Raw genomic sequence first — 21,838 nt, forward strand, 5'->3', positions numbered from 1 at the left:
CATTTCTCTAACTAGATAAATGTTTCATGTGCAGCCTTAATTATTTTTTCATGTATATTAAAGAATAGTTGAACTCCCAGCGCTGGGAAAGGTGCCCGGTCTTTGGGTTTTTTAGCCCTTCATATTTGGAAGGGGAAAAAACCCTGTAGGAATAGATAGAAGAGTCTATTGTAGCTTTGACTGAGATGTTAGGGTTTAACTAGATAGCCAGTATCGAGTCTAGTAATCTTATAATTGGATTTCAGATGTTTATAACGTTTTTATTGTTTCACATTGAGAATGTTTTTAAATTGCATCTTATTTAATACGAACAATATGTTATAGGCCATTACAAATCAACCACAAACCTGTAAAGAATTAATCTTTCTCAGAGTAAGATCCCAAGTGTAATCATAATTGTTTAATAGTTCTCTTTGCTCTTTGTTAGAAGAGCTGAAAGGAACTTAAGTATAAAACTGTAAAGAAAATTGCTTGGACTAAGGAGTGACAAGACTAATAGGTAGTGGTATTTTTTTTAACACTAATCAAATGTATCCGTAAACAAACACAAGTAACTGATTAAATCACTGTGTGAGTATCAAAAGGAATTCTGTTCAGCAGTTTAAAATTGCTGTCTGTAAAATAAATTACTGCTCATATACGTTGTGAAGGCGTGGCATTTCAGGAGTATGTAGGAAAAAAACCGTGGATACAGAACAGGAGAATTTAGAAGAACAAACTTAGTAGAGCTAAGTTCATACCGTGTTCTGGATGTAAGACAGTGTAAGTCTGAAACACATTGTGAACTTAACTACATGGCAGCTGCTAAATCTGCAAAGGCTGGTACAGTCATTTTGTGCCTGGGTCTCAGCTTGAAGGGTGCTCGGGTTTGTGCCTTGGTCAGATCATGTAGCAACATCTGAAAATAAAAACTGGCAGCAGAGTTCAAAGTAAGCTTGTAACTTTTCTGAAGACAAAATCAACAGATCAGTAGAAAGGTAATGAAAATGATATAGGAAGAGAAGCAGAGCAGCAGCTAAAATTCCAGCAGGAGAAAAATCATAAACATCTTTCTGCAAAGTTGTTGTTTGGGGTTTTTTTTAAAGTAAATTCTTTCAAATTTTTCATTTATTTATCTAAGATACCAGGTAGTTATAAATATTTCTCTGTATTATGTAGCCATAAGGCTGCAGGTAAACATTGAAATGATATTTAAGCGGCTAGCAAGTTTATAAATGTTTTTCTCCAAGTTACCATTCATGCATTTTTCATGATTATGGCTTATAAATGATATAGGAAACACATGATGTCTACTTGCAATCATAATACTGTTCGTTGAGCTAGTACAGAGAGTTGTTGAAGGCAAGTCTGTGTTTTAGTGGTGTGTTTGGTCAAATGGTTATAGGATTGTAATAACTGGGCATAAAGGTGGACCACTGCAGAAATGGGCAGTCCTACCTTCCCTCAGATCCTGGCTGCTTGTTCCCAAGAGCATCAGATGTTCTATTCTAGCTAAAAAGCAGTGGGGGATGATGGTGCGATCATATCAGCACTGCACTGACATAGGTTCTGGGGCAAATAAGGGACAAAACCCTCATGGAGTACCTCTGAGAGATCATCTCTTCGGAAATAGCCTGGGCACATTAATTTGAAAGAAATGCCTGACAGTGGTCCAGCTAGCTTTGTTTATTATTTAGCATATTATTTTTTTCCACATAACTTAGTGGGAAAGTAAAGCAGATATATAAAAGTAGAAAAGTCTTAGGAATCCCAGTCCCCCTTTCATTTACTGACAGTTAACTGAACGTATAGAGGTCAATGCCAAGCCTCGTAAGAACCAAAGGAAAAGCATAATCAGTGATTTCTGAATTGATAACATACCAGTCCTGAAAGCATGGGTGCATTCTCTTCTCTCTCTCTTCCTGTTTGGTTTTCTGTATTTATGTAAAATATAATTTCCTCGGAATTAGAAAGTTAAGATACTGTAAACTAAGCAGTTACAGGAAGTGATGTTTAAAACTTAGGTGGCAGTCATAGGCAAATCAAAGCTGTTTGGCTGGCATAGGTCTTTCATGTTGCCAGTTAGATACATCTATTTCAAGGTGTTAATAAATTGCTGTACCGTGACCAAAACGCAGTCTTGACAAATGTGCTCTATCGCTTTTAATGCACTGGAAAGGTCGCTTTTCCTTCTTACTGCTCTGACCGTAACATCATCTGGTTTTCCCCCTTTTATTGGCATCCTCTCACTTGTTGCAATGACTGTTAGCTTCCAACACTCCTCATGAACTTGTAACATAGTTCTTGCTTGCTTAACGTGATAGTCATTTAAATGCCATTCAGCAGCATGTGCTGATGAACACGTGTCACCTACTTCATGGGCTTCGGGTTCTATGCTATCTCCCCTTTTGCCCTTCATTTTTGGAGTAACTTCCTTGTAAATACTCACTAGCTAGCTGATTTTGTTTCTTCAAATGCTTCTTAAACGTCATTTTTCTGGTAAGCTATTACAAATCTTGATAAAACGAAAATCAGCCATCATACCAGTCAGTATTACCTCATACTGTCATCTTTGCATATTTTGCATCCCTCTTGCAGTTGTCTTATAGTTGACCTGTGATTTCTGAAAAAGTAGTGGTTAAAAAGAAGTTTTTCTGGGATGAGAAGTCTAAAATCCAGGAGAGTGATAGTGATGGGTCTCATCTCAGCTTTGCTCTGTAACCTTCACCGTGCCTGAGGACTAGCATCAGTTCTCCATAGAATCAGATTAAGAGATGAGTTGGGGAGGCTAGAAAAAGGAAGGAGAGGCTTCTGCCCCACTTGATAGTATGTCAAAACCGCACGTGGACTTCTACTTGCAGAGCGATGGTTGGAGGTACTCTTACCAATTTCTTTTCGACTCCAAATTATAAAACATTTGAATGGAAAGACAGTTTTTCTGCTATTAGACGTCTAGTGGTGATGTTACACCTGGCAAATAGAGAAAGGTTTTAAACATTTTTGCTGTTGACTTGTGTAATTGAAAAATAGCTAAAGAAATGCTGAAGTGTTTGTTTGCTTGTTTGTTTTCCTGCAGATAAATACCCTTCAGTTGGAATTTACTGTTGCCAATATGTATCATTCTGTGTCTGAAACCAGTCACCCTTTGCAACCAGAGGATCAAGAAATAGGCATTGATCCCTTGCAGGGCTATTTGAACAAGCCAGGAGAAGGTGAGTTTTGTTATTTCTGTACTTTTTGGACTTTTTACCTAGAAACCTTATGGAAGTGTTGTCGTGATTACTGTGCCTGTCATAATTTGTTTAATTCTCTCAATGGAGTTGAACAGGGCAACTTAAAGAACATTTCACAAAGTATGTGTAGAACACTCTGACACTAATGAAAACCACGAAAAGTCAACTTTCAATTACAGACAGAAACATTAGCCAAATGTTTAATGCGCTGTCATCCTTTTTAAATCATAAACCAAACACTGACTTCAGCATAGGAATACTGAAATGCAGCATGGCTTTGTGATACTTCCTCAAGTATGAGCTCTTAGACTGCTTTGATTTTAGGAATTGTTTTCTGGCTTGAGTTTTTTTTAAACTCTCCAGTAAAGTTCAGGATGTTATTTTGGGTGAGATTATGCAAATTAAAAGGCTGATTTCTTTTTGTTTTCTTTTCTTTTGTTTGACTCAGCACCTATGTTCTTATTTGAAAAAGAAAAAAAAAAAAACACAAAAACAAACCATTCTGGAAGTTGAAATAAAATGAACAGGCTCTAAAGGTAGAAATTACTATGTAACCTAAAGTAAATTAATTAAATGCAGTATTTGGAAGACTCTAATGAACAGTGAGAACAAACTGCTTGCATAATGCAGTGCATGTCTGTGTTGCTTGTCTTTTCTACTTATTTGCCAGTAGTGACAGTATAGTTGGTTCGAAGAAAGTGATAAGCTTAACGAGAAAGCTCGTCCTTGTCATGAAAACATTCCTCAAGTACTCAGTTATACACAGTGGCACCTTAACTACCTGTAATTTTCCAGTCATTGAACACATGTACCAGGAGGGCAAAATAAAAAATTTATTTTAAATTACAGAGTTGAAACAACTTTGTCACATTTCTTAAGTCCCTAACCCAGATCATCAACCAGTTTTGTGTGGGTGTATCTGTCTATAAATCTTCTGTTAATACTGCTTATTTAAAAAGCTATGTCAAGTTTTGCTTAGTCAGGTTTATTACTTCAGTTTGTAAGAAGGTGATGTTTTGCTTTAAAATATATTGGTAAAACTTCATTGTCCCTTTGAGCTAATGTTTGGGTTGGTTTTGTTTGGTTTTTTTTTCCTTTTTTTCTGCATTAGTTTATAAAGTTTTTTTCAATGTTAGAAAATGAGAATGAATATCTAGGGGTAAGTATTTTAAAAGCTGCTGATAAAATGAACTAGCTTTTCCAGGTCAGTATTCCTCCTCTGTTATATTTGATGTCTTAACGATATGGAGCCATTTTAGTTTGATAATCTAAATACATTTTTCTGCATAATATTAGAAACTAAAAAAATAATCTTTTGCAGTAACCTAAACCGATAGCCATTTTCTACAGGAAATATAGCTTGCTTGTACTGTATCCCAATCAAAAGAAAGATAAGCATTTTCCTCTGATTTTTTTCTTTAAAAAAAGTACTGGCATTTCTCTCAACTCCATTTCAAGAAAAACCAAGATATTAAGCATGTTAAAAAACCCACTATAAATTAATTTTACCCTTTATTGTGCCCAGAAGCGATTAGTTACCTTGACTGAGAAGGTTTCTCATTTTTATCCCAACCTTAACATTTCTATGACATACAAAGTTATTAGTATTGAATTGATGTTTAAAAGTGCCATTAATTCATTTACCCCAAATGTTCATTAACAATGTAAATGTATGCTGATGTTCTATGAGACAAGGAAGTGACTAATGACTCTTCGCACTAACAACACTTAAAATGAATAGAAACTTTAGATAGCTAATCTTGAAGTAATCAAGACCCTCATTCAGCTTGGCATCTCTGTATGCTCTAAAACAGCTGTCAACTGTTAAAAATATATACACAACACACACATACGCACATGCGAAGATAAAGATATGTAAATACATGGTTCCCCAAGTCATAAAGGTTACCAACTATGGTACATTTTTTATGTTCTATCTATGTAAATATTTTATATAAAGCATCCATTTCATCTTCATAGGTTTTTTTACTGTGAAACACATACTGCATTTTAATTTGAAACTTTATATATCCAAAATAAGTCTTCGAAGTTTTAATATTTCATTTTAAATAAAGCATATGCTTGCACGGTGTTAGGATTTTTGGCATCAAAGTACACAGTCGTTCCTGTCCTTGCAGCCTGTCCATCATTATCTTCACAGAAGTATTGCAAGACAAGGTTTTTCAAGTTGGCCTCAAGTTTCAGGCATGATAAAAAATCACTTGGTGAAAATCTGTATCTTCAGGTCTTCTATATCATGTGTGATACAAATTTGCAAGAGATGTGGTCCATTATTTGGAGATGTTCAGGGCAATATTGTGGGAAATCAAGACACCTGAATTGTGTTTTTGAAGCTGTGCTGAAACCTTCAAGTATTACCTTGGGGGCATCAGAAGTCTTCACTAAGACGAGGCAATAAAAGTAAAGCAGGTCACTGATAAAGATGCTGAAAAGAAATACTTAATCACAGAGCTAATCAGATTTGTTAATCTATATGAAGTATTGTACTTTTAGCATGTACAACTGATAACCAAAACTTGATGGAGAACCAGCACGTGTCTGGTCCAGCTGGAGTTTTGAAATTCTCTCAAGGCATTTTATTAAAATGGAAGAAATTTCAGGATTGCTGTTAAGTTAAGCTGGTTGGAAAACTGCACACATAGACTGCTTTTTGTTCCTTTGCAGTCAGCTGGGAAGGATATATTGGATGGGATTCCAGAAATTTCTTGAGTCTAGTAGTACTTGGTGGTTTTATTAAAATCTAAGCAAAGGTATAGAAAGGAAAGATGGGGCATTTGGGACAGGGCTGTTATGGAGTAACATAGTACAATGGAGGGTAGACATACAATTCAAAGTATCCTTGAAATTTTGGAGAAGTGGCCTGAGAAGAGTAAGACATGGTTCACTAGGAACAGCTGCGGGGTTTAATGTTGCAAATGCTAGGCAGGAGACAATTACCTAGCTGAACAAATAGAAGTAGACCATAAAAGATGAGTTAAGCATCATTTGGAGAAAGATCTGGGCGTTCTTGGCACTCCAAATTTTATGTAACTGAGGAACTTTGAATCCTGAGTTGTTATGAATCGTGAGAATGTGCTTGCTGCAAGTTTACAACATTCAGGATAGACCATTAACTAATTGACAGTCAGGAATTTTTTTTCTATCCCTTTAAAATACTCCACAAAAGCAGGTAAGATAATTTCAGACTTTTTCTGATCGGTGATTTGTTATTTTCCTTGTGTCTGATTTTTTTTGAAGATGGAAAGATGTGTATTTCATAAATGCAGTCATAATCTTTTTAAAGTAGTATTTTTAATAGTTGGTAAGAAATTTGTGACAGGGATTCTCACTTGTCTAATCTGATACTTCAAATGGAAGATTGTTGCAGTTTTTTGTTGTGTTGTGGGGGTTTTTTTAATCTGGTTGTATTTTAATCGATATTCATGTATCTTTGTGTGCATTGTTATGTTTGCTTTGGACTATAGCATGTTGATAGTATCTTGCTACCTTTCTTATTCTGGAAATCTTCATGACGTTAATTTTATTCTAACTATTTTGGAAGCATTCCCTCTGAAATAGGGATCATCATCAAAGAAACTGATGAATATCATGGGGTTTTGTCTCCAGCAGAGACTTTATATAATAAAGACAAATTTCAGAAACTCTGCTTTTCTACTTTTCTCACTGTGTTTTGCATCTGACAAACTATTTTGTTCATTTCCAAATGCTAGGAGTTTATATTACATTGAAACAGGATAATTAGGTTAACTGTTTCTGAGCTGTCGTAAATTTTTACTCTAAGTTATAATGTTCACCACATTCTGACACAGGTTTTGAAGAACATAGTAGGTAGTATTCCCATTTCATTGATGTAGTGAGAAAGTTGATCCTCTAAGGACAGACTGGAACAATACATTTAATACTCTTCAATTAAATTTGCTCAATATCACAATTAATACAATTAAGGTCACTTGAAATGAAACTATTAACAAAGTGGGTAATTTACTTTAACAATGTCAGTGTGTTCTCACAATTACATTTGCTTTAATTAGTGTACAAGCTATTATTTAATAGCATACTTCACACAAAAAAATATAATGTGTTCTTTGTTCTTAATAGAAGGAAAGGGGAAGACTTTAATGTCTCTGAGTGTTTTAGAGTTCTAGGGGAGTATATTTCTTCTTTAAAGACTGTTGCTGGAGGTGACGACAGAGAAAGCTGACATAGCTGGAAGGACAAAGTTAACTAGTTACCTGGTTTAGGTAGATCAGTTGCCTACCTCATACTTTCTATTGCATCCCTCCTGATTCACAAAGCTGCCAGGAAAACCTGTAAGAGACAGAAAGAGAATGTTTGTATTTCCAATTTGGCTGTATTCTGGGTGCTTCCATTGCTCCTCTTCAGAAAATTTCTCTGTTCTAACCTCATAACCCTGATGACCAGAAAGAGCTGATATGTAGAACTTTATCTTGTGTGGAGTTTGAGGTATCTGTTTTATAACAGTGTCATACAGAAAACACATAGAAAGCAGAAGAGAATCAAATAGTAAGTATGTACTCAACCTTTTCTGGGCCTAACAGGACCCACATGCTATCAAATAATTTCCCCAAATCTTATGTGTAATTCACATGGGACTGTTTTAGTCTTGAGTTCATCCTTTTATGTTCATTCTGCAGTTAAGTGAATTTTTGCTGTCAGAAAATTCTATTAGCTTACAATCAGTCAGTAGGTATTCAGTGTTACTGGTTGGAGGTTTTTTTCCCTTTGAACTGCCTTCAGCCAGGAAAACAGTGCTAATGCATGTTGTCCTGTATGGCGTTTATCTGCCTCCATTTTTAGAGATCATATCCATGATTAAATTTAAAAGAAACAACCACAGAGGTCTAGATTTCTCTGTGCAAGAAGTGCATCCCTATGTAAAAGCAATTGAGAATGCAAATACAGTGTGTTCATGAAGCCTTATTACTTTCATATCAAATATTTTTCGATGAGTATGGTATGACGTCACGTCTGTCATGTAATGTGTGTTCTTTCATCTTCTCTGCAGGGAGGGACATGTACATGAAATACAGCATTGTGTTTTTAAGAGTCCTTTTAAATATGCATGCTACTTGGTGTTTTCATTAAAAAGACAAGATGGGAACAGAGAACCTCTTTGCATTATCCTGGGAGCAGGAGATGCTGAGGGTTGTGATTGTTCTTAAGGCCTTTGGGATTTCATGCCATGGTTTCACCTGTGTCCTTTGTTGGGGAGTTCTGCCCTCAGGAGGAAAGCTTTGGTGTGGCCCACCAACACAGTTGTCACTGGTAGTTCCAAACTTGGGGGTTGGCTTTTCCATTAAAGGTACGGTAGCAGAGAAAGAGCTGTCTTCAGCCTGGTTCACTTTGTATTGGATGAATAAAAGCAACAATGGTTTTTACATCTTCAAACACCATATGCTGACATAACAAGCGTTTTAATATTCATTTATTAATAATAAGTACTGTTTAGCCTGCTTTTAATTGAGCAGCAACAGGGTTGTAGTGACAAAGGCTATTGGAGCAGCACAGTATGTCTTGAGCTAACGCAGCCTGTCACTCGCTCCTGCCATACGACTCTTCCATTTTCTCTTCTGTTTTCTGTATTAGAAATATGTTGCTATTAACAAATCACCACAGAAACTGCACATTTACAAGTATGTGTATTTCATATAAAGTTGTTTGAAAATAGCAAGCACAGGGTCCGTTTTTTTTTTTTACTTCAAAGATTGTATGGGCATTGACATGCCCTGAGGTTGGTAAAAGAAGTTTGCCAGTTGTGAGCCCTTTAATTCAGCACCGTGCTGCAAGTCTGTATTTCAGAACTGCAGGAGTGTTTTGAACAACTTCAGCTCTGGGAGCAAAAGTGAGTAGCCGACAGTGTCTTGTGGATTTTTCTCCCTAGAACTAGTAGCTCCAGGCTTTTTGGTGGCTTCATGTTGAGTTGCACGTTAATTTCAGTTTGGAGGTTATACTGTGGTATGGGTGACTGGCAAAAGCATCACATAAGGAAATTGCTTTTGGTGGGTGTTAAGGCAGATATTAGAAAACAACTTTGAAAACAGCAGTGGCTCTTGATCTAAAATGTTCATTTTGAAAGCACTTCTTTCAGTCAGTGTATGAAAATAAGACTGTTCTCACTAATGATGTTGGCACTGCACCTCTGGTCAGTCATGTCAGTTGGGAGTTTCCAGTTCCTTCCAGACACAGCTCTGCCCAAATACTGGCATAAATCACTTGTCAACCTCAAGGCATTCTTCTGATAACTATTGTGACCCTACTTTGGGAAATGCTGATTTCAGCATTTCTTTTTTTTTTCTTTTCCTAGCTTTTCCCAAATCCAGCTTAAAGCTCAACTACTTGGCTCTCCTCTCCCTTCCTAGTTAGTATACCTGTAGTATAACACGTCACATAAAAGGAAATTATGCAAGGTGAATGAAAAAGATTTTTTTACTAAATTTTACTTGTTCAGAGAAGCTTAAAATACCAAGGAGACATTTCCATTTTAACTATAGTAACTTACTGTACAACAAAATTAAATCAGAATACTCCTTTTTAATACAACCTCTGCAAATGTAATTAAGAGTATGTTATCTAGCTAACTGTTAAAAGTTAAACAGAAGCTAACAATGAGAATAGAATCATTCTTTGAATACCTTACTCAGACCTGATACAAAAAATATAATGTAAATGTTAATACCCATAAACACTTCACATATTAAGTGTTTCTAAGCAATGATCAAGTGATGTTAAATGGCTATGTCTCTTACATATGGAAAAGGCAGATTCTCTTAATGTAAAAGAACTGAACTGTACAACTTTGATTGTACTTGTGGATGTGTAATAAAAGACTAGTAAATCAGAATTCTAGCTGAGGCCAGCATGATTGGTTATGGATAATAATTAAATGTTTGAGTTCGCTTCTGTCCTGACATGCAGAAGACTGTAATTTACAAAGCAGTCTGAATTGTGTGCAGCTCACTGATGTTACAGACCTCTGCATCTGAGATTAAATGTATGTTAAAACATTTTGAAAGAGTTTAACTGCCACAGATCTGATTGTATTGGAAATTGATTGCCCTACATTACATAAATATGACAGCATAGACAGGATCCTTTCCTGTCTATCATTTATGTGGGCATTTATAAAGATGTGGAATTCCTTATTTTCAAGAGGGAAGGGCTCAGCCTACTCTTAAGTGCCAAGTGGTACTGCAAAGCCCCAGTTTTAAGCTTCTAATTGACTAATAAGCCTTATTCTTTATCCTCCTTGGGTACTCCTGTCCTTGTCCTCTTTGGACATACAAAACTAAGAAGTATGGAAGGGGGAAGAAATAAAGCGCCATCATACTTATCTGGAGTGGTAAGAAATTATCTGGTAAGATGTGTATTATTTATGGACAATCTGGCCTTTTAACAAAGAAAAATAGGCCTCTGCTTAGATTGCCACTGCTACAACCGAAACAGCTGATACTTTAATGAACAACATACTGAGGGCCATCCAGGACATAAGGCAAATTAAGCGGGTTACAAACTGCATATCTTCTGTTTAGGTATAGGAGATCTCCCCAGCTCTGACAATTAGCTCCACTGATCAGGCAAGCAGACAGACAGAAACAGAAGGAGGCCATTTGTATCAATTTGAGGAACAGAACTAGTAATGAAGTGAAATATCCATACCAGGTAGTTTCACCTCCGCTTTGGAACAGATATTTCCAACTGCTGGTTTCAGCTTTGCAGCAGCAAATAACTAAATATGTGCTGCTTAACAAAAGCTTATTTTCTGTTGTTTACAAATCGAGAGCAAAGGAATAATAATACTTCTAACCTAAAGGGTTTTTTAAAAAGGAGAAAACATTTTCTGGACATACAAACAAATATGAATCTTGGTAACCTGACAGCTTTGTTTAAACGTTGAATTTGAGTTTCCTTTCATGAAAATCTTTTCAAAGTACAGCAATTCAGCTGTGAAAACCTGAATACATTAATGATGACAAAGAACCTCTGGAATGAGCCAACATTTGTTTTTGTTCTTTTACAACGTTTCCTGATGAATTGCACATACAGAAGTGTTGCAGGTTATTTTAATTTTCTTTTCTTACTTTGATAATAAATGTCTCCACTGTTTACCTTTTTGGTTAAGGTACCTTATTATTACTAATCAGCTTTAATTATTTATAACAAAATGACTGTGAAAGATGTTTCTTTGATGTCAAAAAAGTCAGGGACCTGATCCCGGTCCTATTAAAATTAATGGCTGGGTTCCAATTGACTGTAAAGGTATCAAGCCTCAGTGCCCTTATTGTCTGAGGGAAGCGGTAATGCAGCCCAGGGTACCGGGTTGTGGTTACTCACTTGGAGTTCCTCAGTTTTCGGAGCATTCAGATTACAGGCGTTTGGTCTCAAGATTTGGCCACGCAGTGACAGGGTGCAGACAACTGACATTTTTTAAAAGTCCTGGTCTTCCTTTTACTCACACGATGTGCAGCAACTGCAAAAAGGCTAAATATACAGGATAATGGGAGAATGCCTTTGTCTCTATAAACAAAATTTGAGTGCTAAAATTAGGGGACTGGAAGAAATGTGTGTAGCCTTTCTGCATTTGTCTGTCTTCTCAGTCAACAAAATAGCAAACCATCCCAAATCTAAACAGTACTAGGTAAGGAGCTTCATGTTTCCAGTGCATGTATGTGAGCTTGTCCTTAAATCTTGTTTTGTGTAAGTGGGCAAAACTGGGCTTTGTGGAAGTGAATAACTGGGTCTGGGTTCTAAATATTTTCAGCTTGAGATTTGTATGGATGTATATGTACACACGTGCTCTGTGGCAAGATTGAATACTGCTGTCAGATCTAAAGTATCTTTTAGTTATTTGTAAGCACTCCTGTTCAGCTTTTTCATCGTGTCAGATGTTTAGACCACTGCATCAGTAACCATGTGACTATAGTCTTTCAACTGCAGTACAAATGACACAAAATTATATAGCAAATTAGATTTATTTTCACTAGTTGTGGCAATCACACATGTTTATGACGCAGTTTGTGCTCCATGGTTTGATCTATTCAAAAAGGGAAGTGGGACCTGGGATGTTTGGTTTGCATCTGTGTGCTTACCTCATCCTATTAGAAGGTGTAGAAAGAAACTACAAAATTAATTCTCCATAGGAAGAAGAAGTAGAATATATGTTCTGATAGAAGCAGAAATCTGATGCAGTCTTAAACAGTGTAGTCTGTAGCAGGGCCAGGAACTGGACCCAGGTTGTTCAAGGTCCAGAAAACTGCCATGGTGACGATGCTGTCCTTCAGCTCTTGCTTTCTTGCAGCCAAAGGCAGGTAGCTAATTACAACAACAACAACAAAAAGAGTAACTTGTAAATGTCAGAGTTTTCATGTTTTATATACAAACTTAAATAAGCACTTTCAGCTTAGACATTTCAACTAAAGGTATTTTTAGTAATGGAAATGAAAAATACTTTGAAACATGAAGATCACTGTCACCTTTTCAGTATTATGAGTAATCAAGTAAACTTAAAATGGTTTAAATATGTTAAGCTATTCCCTAAACTTTGGTGAACAGTGGCTCTGTGCAGATACATACAGGTGTTACTATTAAAACATGATTTGGCCACAAGTTTAAAGATTGTGGCTCCAGCTTAATTGAAATCCTTATCAAAGTTGATCTGTTTGTGCTTGTTTATTTTGCTATTTTGTATCTCCAAATGCCAACTCCTGTTTTAAGAAGAGGGAAAGTGCTAAAATTTCTTAAGAGACTTTTAAAAAGTGAGCATTGCACACTGCTTTCACTGTTCCGTCATGGCATTAGGTACTGGGGTCATTAGCTGGCTTGCTGCGTTGCTCAGTGGACCTTGCAAATGAGTTAATACACTGGTACCTTCATGTTTACATTGCAACTACTGTTGAGACAGGTGGAATACCTATCTGTGGTATTTCAAGGAAAGTAGTTGGGAAAGTTAAAAATCAAAATTACAGTAAGTAAACTGTAATGGTTGCTTTAAAAAAACCCCACATCAACAAATAAAAAAATCAATTCAAACTTTCTCCTGTTAAACATCTTAATTTTGTACACAGAACTGGCAGTTAAATGCTTCTGCTTGGCTACCAGAGTGTTAAACAATAATATATAAACTCCAGGATAGGAAGACTACACTCAAATTTTTGAACAAATCCTATTCAGTTCAGTGCAACTGGGACCATGTAACCAAACAAAATATTAGCAGTAACCCCGTATGATACATTTCTTCACTGAAATTTTGCTATACCATTACAAATTATTTTTCTTGATCTTCCTAGAAGTTAAAAGGCACCAACTTCATCCAGATAAAGCTTTTACGGTGGTGATAATTCTCTTCTTCTGAGAAATTGGATTTGTAATGGAATCAGTGATTTAACCTTAGGAAAAATGAACTGTATAGTGTTTCAGTACTAAGTGCAATTGAAAGGATAGAGTTCGCATGTAATACATGTGATAATATGTTTTCAGTGATGTGGAAATGTTTGAGTTTCATTTTGGCAGAGTACATTTTCGATACGTTAGTTGTAATATCCGAAGATGCCATTGTTGTTTTTGTTTACTTTTCATTGGAAATATTTAAAAGGTGGAGCAACAGAACATGAATCTGTCCATTAGTGGATATTTCTACTTTGCACAGAGATGAATTCTCATCAAATTTGATTTGCCGACTGGTGGCCAGAACAGATGTTATCTTAATGGAAAAGAGAAGCATACTGAGCCACAGGGCCACCTCCAAACTTCTGTGACCCAGTATTGGTTCATTCTTTATCGAAGTATGGAAGAAAGTACTCCTTTGCAAAAGCATACAAAGCTCCATTCTGAGTTATCACAGCAAGGTGGCCACAAAATTATCGGCTGCACTAAGACTGAGATTTCATTACCACAAAAAAGTGTAGCATTATTTGTTGCTATTCTGGGAAAACGGAAAAGAAAACAAACAAACAAAAAACCCACCAAAGCAAAGTAAAGAAAGGCACACACCAAAAAAAAAAAAAACCCTGGCAGATGAGTTTTTCTCTTTTGCATTTAGAATTGGAAAGGAAGATGTAAATTGGAGCTTATGCGGTGGAAAGGTCTAGCTCTGTTTTGGGGTCCTTGTGACTATAATCAGTGCAAACTTCTGTTTTGGGGTTCTCGTGACTATAATCAGCGCAAACTTCTGTCTTAAAAGTTCTAGAATTAAAACCAACATAAAGAGCAGGATTAAATTTAATGCATTTTAAAAATATATACTTATGATGAACACGTGACAGTTTTAGTTGTGGCATTTGCACCCTTGTAACTGTGCCATTAGAATAACTTGCTCAAGTGAAGATTTATTTTTTTTTAAGAAGCTGTATTGTGACATACTTCTATCAGAAACAAACTTCTCATTTGTAAAAATACCATGTAAACCCTCTATTAAATGCTCCTTGGTGCTTATAAAGCACATGAAAAGCCTATATTAAATGGTCCTTGCCTTTTTAGCATAGTTTTGCTGGATTTTTTCTTTTTTTTTTTTTTTTTTTTTTTTTAAAGCAGCTATAAATGAAAACCACAGATTTAATTCTGGACATGAAAAATCTGCTGCAGATTTGTCGTCTTGGAATTAATACGATATTTATGATACTACAAGTCCTCTACATATTACAAATTTAGGAAGATACTTGCAGGTTTTCTGTGTTTTCAAAGACACTTACTCATATCTGTCAGATTCAATTTGAGATTCCTCTGGAAAAATGAGCCTGCATTTGGTATCTGGCATTTGCATTACTTGGCTAAAGACAGTTTTTCTGCGTATTACTCTGTTCCTTGATAAAGCTGTAGCACAATGCAGAAACTCTGAAAATTCTGAACATACCAAAGTGGGTTTAGGGTTTTTTGTTAATACATAAAGATGAATTTAAGTTGAACTTTGTATTAACTGTGATGGTCTCTTAACTCTAATACAGAAGTCAAATATTTATGGGTTTTGTGAAGCTGAAATCAATTGTCAGTTGCCAGTTTTGATAATGCAAAATTTAAAAGCATAACAATTGCATTAAAACAAAACAGATTCTTAATAAAGGAAGGAGTGATATCTGAAAATCAGATAGTAATTTGCATGTACAGTGGTAATCTTCTGTTAGCCTAGCATAAGAAGCAACTTACACTATGGATCCTACAGCAAGGGTGCTTAATATAATACTAAGTCTTTGGTGCAAGAGAATAAAAATAAGCAGTTACTTTGATTCCTTCATGCTGTGATTGAGTTAGAAAAAAGACATGATTATTGAGAAAGGTTCTTGGGTCAGGTTTTTTTGACGTAATTTAAATCTTTAATGCTTACTCAAGGCATTGAAAGACCAGCGTAGGTCTTTGTGAAAGGAGCAGAATTGTACAAGTACCGTGTTCAGCTGCCTGTTAGTGTCCTTTCCAGCTTGCTACCTAGGTCGCATTGATGGCTCAACCCATGCTACCACAATGAAATTGGTATACCTTGTAATTATTCCCCTATTTAGGTCTTTACTCTGACCATGAAGTGATTTTTCTGTTTATGAATTGACACCATTTTACATCAAAGGTGATGAGTCAGTTTTGGGACTTGTAACTTAACTTTAGTAGTTGTCATTGAGAAGTTGCTCCTAAGTCCTTATCTGGTTTCAATTTTGATGAGGTTAAGGCAAAGCACAATTTGAGGTTTTTGGATTGGGTCTGGTTTGGGTTTTTTTTCCATTTACAAACCATATGTCAACGCTCCAAAGGCCTGTTTTGTGGCTGGTTAAAACAAAATAAAAACACCTATAAAAGTCCCACTTTGAGAAACATGTACTAATTTCAGGCAAAAATTCTTTTCATTTGGTGTTTATGAATTGCACTTTTAAAACTTTGCCTAGAGGTAGGGAGGAGTGTTTCAAAAATAAAATGTTTAAATAAAATGACTACAGAAGCATGTAATCTTCCATTTTAGTGTATTTCTTCTTCTGAATAAGTTATGCTCTAATAAAAATTAAAGAGCAAGTTGCATTTCGAAGATCAGGTCATCGTAATTCATTGACATTAGGCCACATAACTGAATAATGTCTTACTTCAGTGAAATACATCAAATGAGATCAACAATTATGACTCATAAACATGCCTCGCAGGCATAAAACAGCAGGGAATTAGCATGTGAGGCTGATAAATATGCATGTAAATAAGCTCCCAAAGGAATAACATGGGTTTGATTGATAGGTTTAGAATTGGAACATATGTAAACCCCTTTATTCCTCATTCTGGTGTAGCTAAGTAAAGATGCGTTTTACTTGTTAAAAGTTTCAATAACTTTGTAAATCTTAATGCCACATCTGCTTTTGTGTGTGCAGGCACGTGTGGGTGTCACTTGAGAGATTGATTGAATTGTCTACAGGGTAGATGCCCTCACGCTAGGATTGTAGTGTTTGCCTATGTATATCGGAGCGGTTGTGTATGTGCACGCACATGTATGCATATTTAGGCACTGGGTATTAGGTGGTACTGAGCAAAAGCTTATTCTGGGGTTTCTGATACTCAGAGTTTACAGATTTAAAAGTTTGCTTTTTAAGTAGAAAACTTGAGTGTCGAGTTTTTGGTATATGCATGTGTATATTTATTTTTGCGAATATATTCTGCATTGAAGGTAATTGCTATTTATATTACAGAAAGTCCCACAAGTGCTACTACATTTAAGAGTCTGGCAGTGATTCTTTATAAACTTCCATTTTTGTTGGCATCTTGCAGCTTGAGCTCTTATCTACAACTTCAAAGTACCTATCACAGCAGTATCTTTATGTTGATCAGCACAACTGCTTATGCTGCGCAGAGATTTACATCGGTATTGTTAGAAAAGTATATAGTATACTTTGGGTTTATAAAACATTAATACTTTGCCTTACCAAATACAGACCAATTGGTTGCCATTGTCATGTGACCTGGTGTACATCTGCTTTATTACCTCTCCCTGCTACTAGGCAGTAAAAACTTTTCCAACTGATGCGCACTCACTGATGTGATGTTACATCACACTGTAATTATGTTAAAGTGATCTTAGACCGGTGGCAGGCAAGATGCAAAAACATTTTTAATAGTACAAAGTGTCTATTGACTGTAGATTTTAGTTACGTGTGGTTTATAGCTCAAGTCGTCATTCTGAGAAGTTTGAGATGGGGCTGGTATCAGAGATCACAGTTGTTCACATGTGAAACCCTCAGTTCTGTAATACCTGCCTTTTGCTTGGAGATACCTTTCTGTGGAAATAAAGCTTCGGCAAAATCACTTCCATCTGTTTAGATTTACAGGGCAGCAGAGAATGTATTTCCCAGTTAAGATCAGTAAATTCAGGAGCTACTGCTTAGTCCTGAAAACTGGCTCTTTTTACTGCTTAAAAATAAATAAATAAACTTGTAGCGCTTAGACACATCAGCATCAAATCTCATGTGGGTTCTCTTGGAGCAATTTATAGCTACCCTGTATAATTTGTATAGAAACGTTAAGATCATCCCTGCTCCAACAGCATCAACTGCTTATCCCAGAATGTAACAGCCTGTGACACCAAGAAAAAACAAGCCCTGTGTACAGACTAGGGGAGAGGATTTTGCATAACAGAGCTGAATAAGCAGATTGCTATCGGGAACTCTGATGGACCATGCTTCTAGCTGCATAGCGCTGTCCTTTTTCACAGAGGATGCCTAGATATGTCTTGAGCCAACAGAAATAGAAAATAAAACACTTTTCTCTTTTTTTTTTTTTTCCTTCTTCTTTCTTTTTCCCCCCCTCCCTAACAATGTGCCCTTTTTATAGTTGGGGCCTTGGCAGGCTGTCACTCTGTCTCCACTCCCCACAAGGAATGTCCTTGAATGGCCCAAGAGTAAGCCAGAAAATCGTTGCTAAGTATTTTTTTCATTCACCTCTAGAATTTTCCACATTTTCTCCAACATGTGTGAAGCCACTGGGAAATATGGTTAAATGAGTTAAGCAGACATCACCCATCTGTGCGTCTGAGGGAAAATAAAAACAGTGCTGTCCTTCCGAAAGCTTTCTTGGTACATAACCAAAATCAGAAGAACAACCACACTCTGAAGCTAAACCTAGGCAAGGCTCTTGCAGGAAGAAAGAGAGGAGCACTTTGAAGAAACTGCTTCTTATGGCTTACCCCAGTCTGGCTGGTGTGTGCCCTTTGCAGGACATGAGGTGGTCCCAGCTCCTCTGAAACACCCAAAGGCTACTGGACACCCCACTAAACATCGTTACACGTCATATCTGCTTCAGACTGTTAAAAACCTGGCATTCAGCCACAGCTCTAAATTTCAGTCCCCTCACAAGCCAAAATGATCACGTTGCAACCTCTTCCTTGTTTTGTATAAATGTTTTATAATTCTAGATGGAAAACACTGCAAGAACTCTACTTTTGCTCAAGTCTTGATTCACCCTTTAATTTTGCTCATTGCCGCTCTTGCCACTACTCAAATGATTTGTAATTTGTATCTCTCAAACGGTTCCCCCTTGGATTTCTCATGCACTGAAAAGTCAGATGCCTGACATTACTGTGTAAAGTTAAGTGCTTGGGGTTAATGAATGGCATTAAATTTTATGAGGTCATGTCCAGTAGATGTTAAAAGAAGCTTAAGGGAACTTTATCACTGATAGAAATTAACAGTTGGCACAAAAGAATGCCTGAGGGAGTTCAGTTCTAAGCAAAAATAAAATTGGTGGTATAAAACCTAAAATATAGAGTCATTGTGATTAATGTAAACATTTTTGTTAGGTAATTGGTTACGTGTTGCAGTAAAAGAAATGAGACCTCACAGTTTGAAAGGAAAGAATATTATTGTATTTAGAAAGCAATTAATGTTTCTAGTCAAATAAAAAAAAATCTACATCACGTACAATATTTATATTCTTTCAGTAAACATATAACCTTTGGGGCTATATTTATCAAATAGTCAAGTCTCCACTTATTTACATTAGGTTTTTTCTTTGGGCAAAATGTGTTTTCCCTAGTGGAGTGCGTTATTTTGTTTCATTAAACCTTTATTTCTACTCACATGCATTGCTTGTATTACAGACCAAATGAGTAAATTCTGTGTACTTAAAGTCATCTAAGGTTTGTCTTTTGGGGTGACTGATGGATGGCATGAAAATTCTGTTTCAAAAAGAAAATGGCTACATTAACTTATGGATAGATCTGTTTTGCATAATTATGTGGGGAACTATTCAGTAATTACACTAGTATTCACATGCTGTAATTTTCGTCGTCTTTATTCACTGTCATTCCGATGAGAGGAAACGGAAAAACTTGTTCAGACGTATATATTCTTTCTTGCTGTGGATTATGACCTGCAGTCACAGCATATAGTGCTTTTAAAAATAATGCCTGTGCTCAAGTAAGGCAGCCCTCCTCTTGAAATCCACTCCCACGGTACGGGTGTAAATTCTGTACCCCCATGCTTTAAGGTCTCTAATGCCACGTTTTGTATGTGCCTGAAAGACCTTGTGCAGAACCATTCCCTTCACATGGCTTGAGGTCTGTGCTGTTTGGGTGCACTGTTGAAGGTCAGGACTGCTCTGTTGCTCTCAAGTTGTTTATTTTTCTGGTTTAAGATGAGCTACGTATGTGAAACATGCTTCTCCACATTTTCCTTAGGTAGAACCTGGTCAAAAAAAACAAAGTCAAAAAGCTGATGCTCTCTGATGCTAGGTGACATTTTTGTCTAGCACCCAGACTCTTTTGGCTAAAAAATGTCACACCTTTACTGTCTTAGAAAACTGGGGTAACTGTCTGGAAAAATCTACTACTACTTAACATTTATCCTATTACCATGTGAAGTAAATCATCAGTCTTTTAAAAAACTTCAGGGTAATTGTTGTCTGCAAGAAAAATCTACTCATACTTGTCGAATTTACATTTTTTGAAATCTCATGTTTCTTACGTCTCCAAGTGCTTTGTACTTGCATCCTTAGTTCCGTTCTGAAGTGCCACCTGGGACTGACAGTACTCATCTTCCTCACAGGAGGCCAAGGGTGGAGAACAGTAGTCTGTCCCGTGATGGATTACCTACTTACTCACAGAAATGTTTTGTGGGGAGTTTTTCTTAGTATATACAACAGAGCGGCCATTGCTCGACAAACTACTTTGTGCTGTAGTAAATAGAAGTGTTTTGTCATTCTGGCTGTCAATTTGATATATTTTTATATTCTGATGTAGCTGTGGACTTTCATCTCTTAGACATCTTGAGTTTACTGCTAATGCATAAATACCTTTGCTCTTCACATTTTTCCAGATCCATCATTCACAACATGCATCGGCTTTTGCACCAGCAAAGTACACAGTTGGTGTTCTCCAAATTAACTAAGGATGAATTTAAAGGAATTTTGATTAAAAACTAGTGTTTTCATTATGCTTTGACGTATATTTTGATTTGGCAGTTTAAAAGCTCCAGCTCAGTACTACTTTTATACTGTTCAGTGACATGTTTTTTCATCGGAGAAATTTATAGAAAATGGGACGTCTCCATTTCACGTTGCCTGAGGTGTGGGTCTGCTGGATACACAATGTGTTCTGGGAATTAGCAGCCTTTAAGCTCAGGTATCCCATTCTGGGGCAAGTTCCTTCTGTATATTTAGTTTGATTAAGGTAAAGGCTGTTCCATTGGCGTTGGGAAGGTCCATTTCAGGGTTGAGTGTTTGAGTCTGTGTGGCAGTGTTGGTTGTCTTTAGGTTGTTGGGGTTTTCCTGAGAGTCTTGCTCAAGTTTCCTGGGTACTGGTCCTGTCATAAGGTAAAGGTATCCCAACGTGATTTTGGTTTTAGATTTCTGGGGTTTTTAACAGTACATTTGTGTATTTTCTTACCACTAGACTCTGCTGCTGATGGAACATCTTTTAAGTTTCACACAGATAACTTCAAACTTTACCCACAAACTACGTTGCTTTTTCAAAGTCATTTACGTAGTTGAATTGTTAAGGAATGAAAAAATGTGCTCTCTGTTGTGTTATCAATGATGGATAAAGGAAGTCAAAATCATATGCGCTTCTAAGATGTGGTGTTCATGGTTTAATAAATTAACCATTAGTTCTCTCTAACTTTTTTTGTGTGTAATGCTGCTAAAGTGCGTTACGTATTTACATTATTAAAAATGTGTCTTTTCAATAGATACAAGCAGGATCCTGTTTCTAACTAATTTAACAGATGGTCCTGCAGTTTATGTGGATATAAATCCAAAGTAGCCTGTCCGACCTAGAGATCTGACTGCTTCCAGCAGTGGTAGAAGGAGTTGTGGTACAGGAAGAGGGGGCTGCAGCTGGAAGGATCTGGAGGTGCCAAGCTTCTTGGGGTGGCAGGGTGCTGTGGGTGCCCGAATGCCTGTCCCTAGGTGTTTTAGTAACTGGCTGCTTCCCACATTGCTTCATGTGGGACTCCCTTCCCCTCTTACTGTGTGCTTTTAAAACTGTAGCATTTAATGAAAGTCCAGGCGTTGCCCAGTTTTGCACCTCTGTGACACCTTCCTAACTTGAAGCTTCTCATCTGCTTCCTCGTCCTCAGAGCTGAAACCCCCAGTTCAGCTGCCAGCCCCTCCACAGGATGCCAGGTACCTCCACTGCCTTT

At 36.7% G+C, this 21,838-nt stretch overlaps 1 protein-coding gene across 1 annotated transcript in view; it reads left to right on the plus strand.

The window, feature by feature from the left end:
* Positions 1–3,091: 3,091 nt before the first annotated feature.
* Positions 3,092–21,838, plus strand: part of TBC1D5 (TBC1 domain family member 5) — a gene marked incomplete at both ends in the record, with an annotated part of 190,933 nt that continues 172,186 nt past the window's right edge. Inside the window, one exon of the mRNA XM_084260539.1 lies at positions 3,092–3,191. Coding sequence (XP_084116665.1) covers positions 3,092–3,191 — 100 coding nt within the window. The remainder of the gene's footprint in view (positions 3,192–21,838) is intronic.

The sequence above is a fragment of the Gallinula chloropus genome (genome assembly GCF_964237585.1).
Source record: "Gallinula chloropus genome assembly, chromosome: 2".
Lineage (NCBI taxonomy): Eukaryota > Metazoa > Chordata > Aves > Gruiformes > Rallidae > Gallinula > Gallinula chloropus.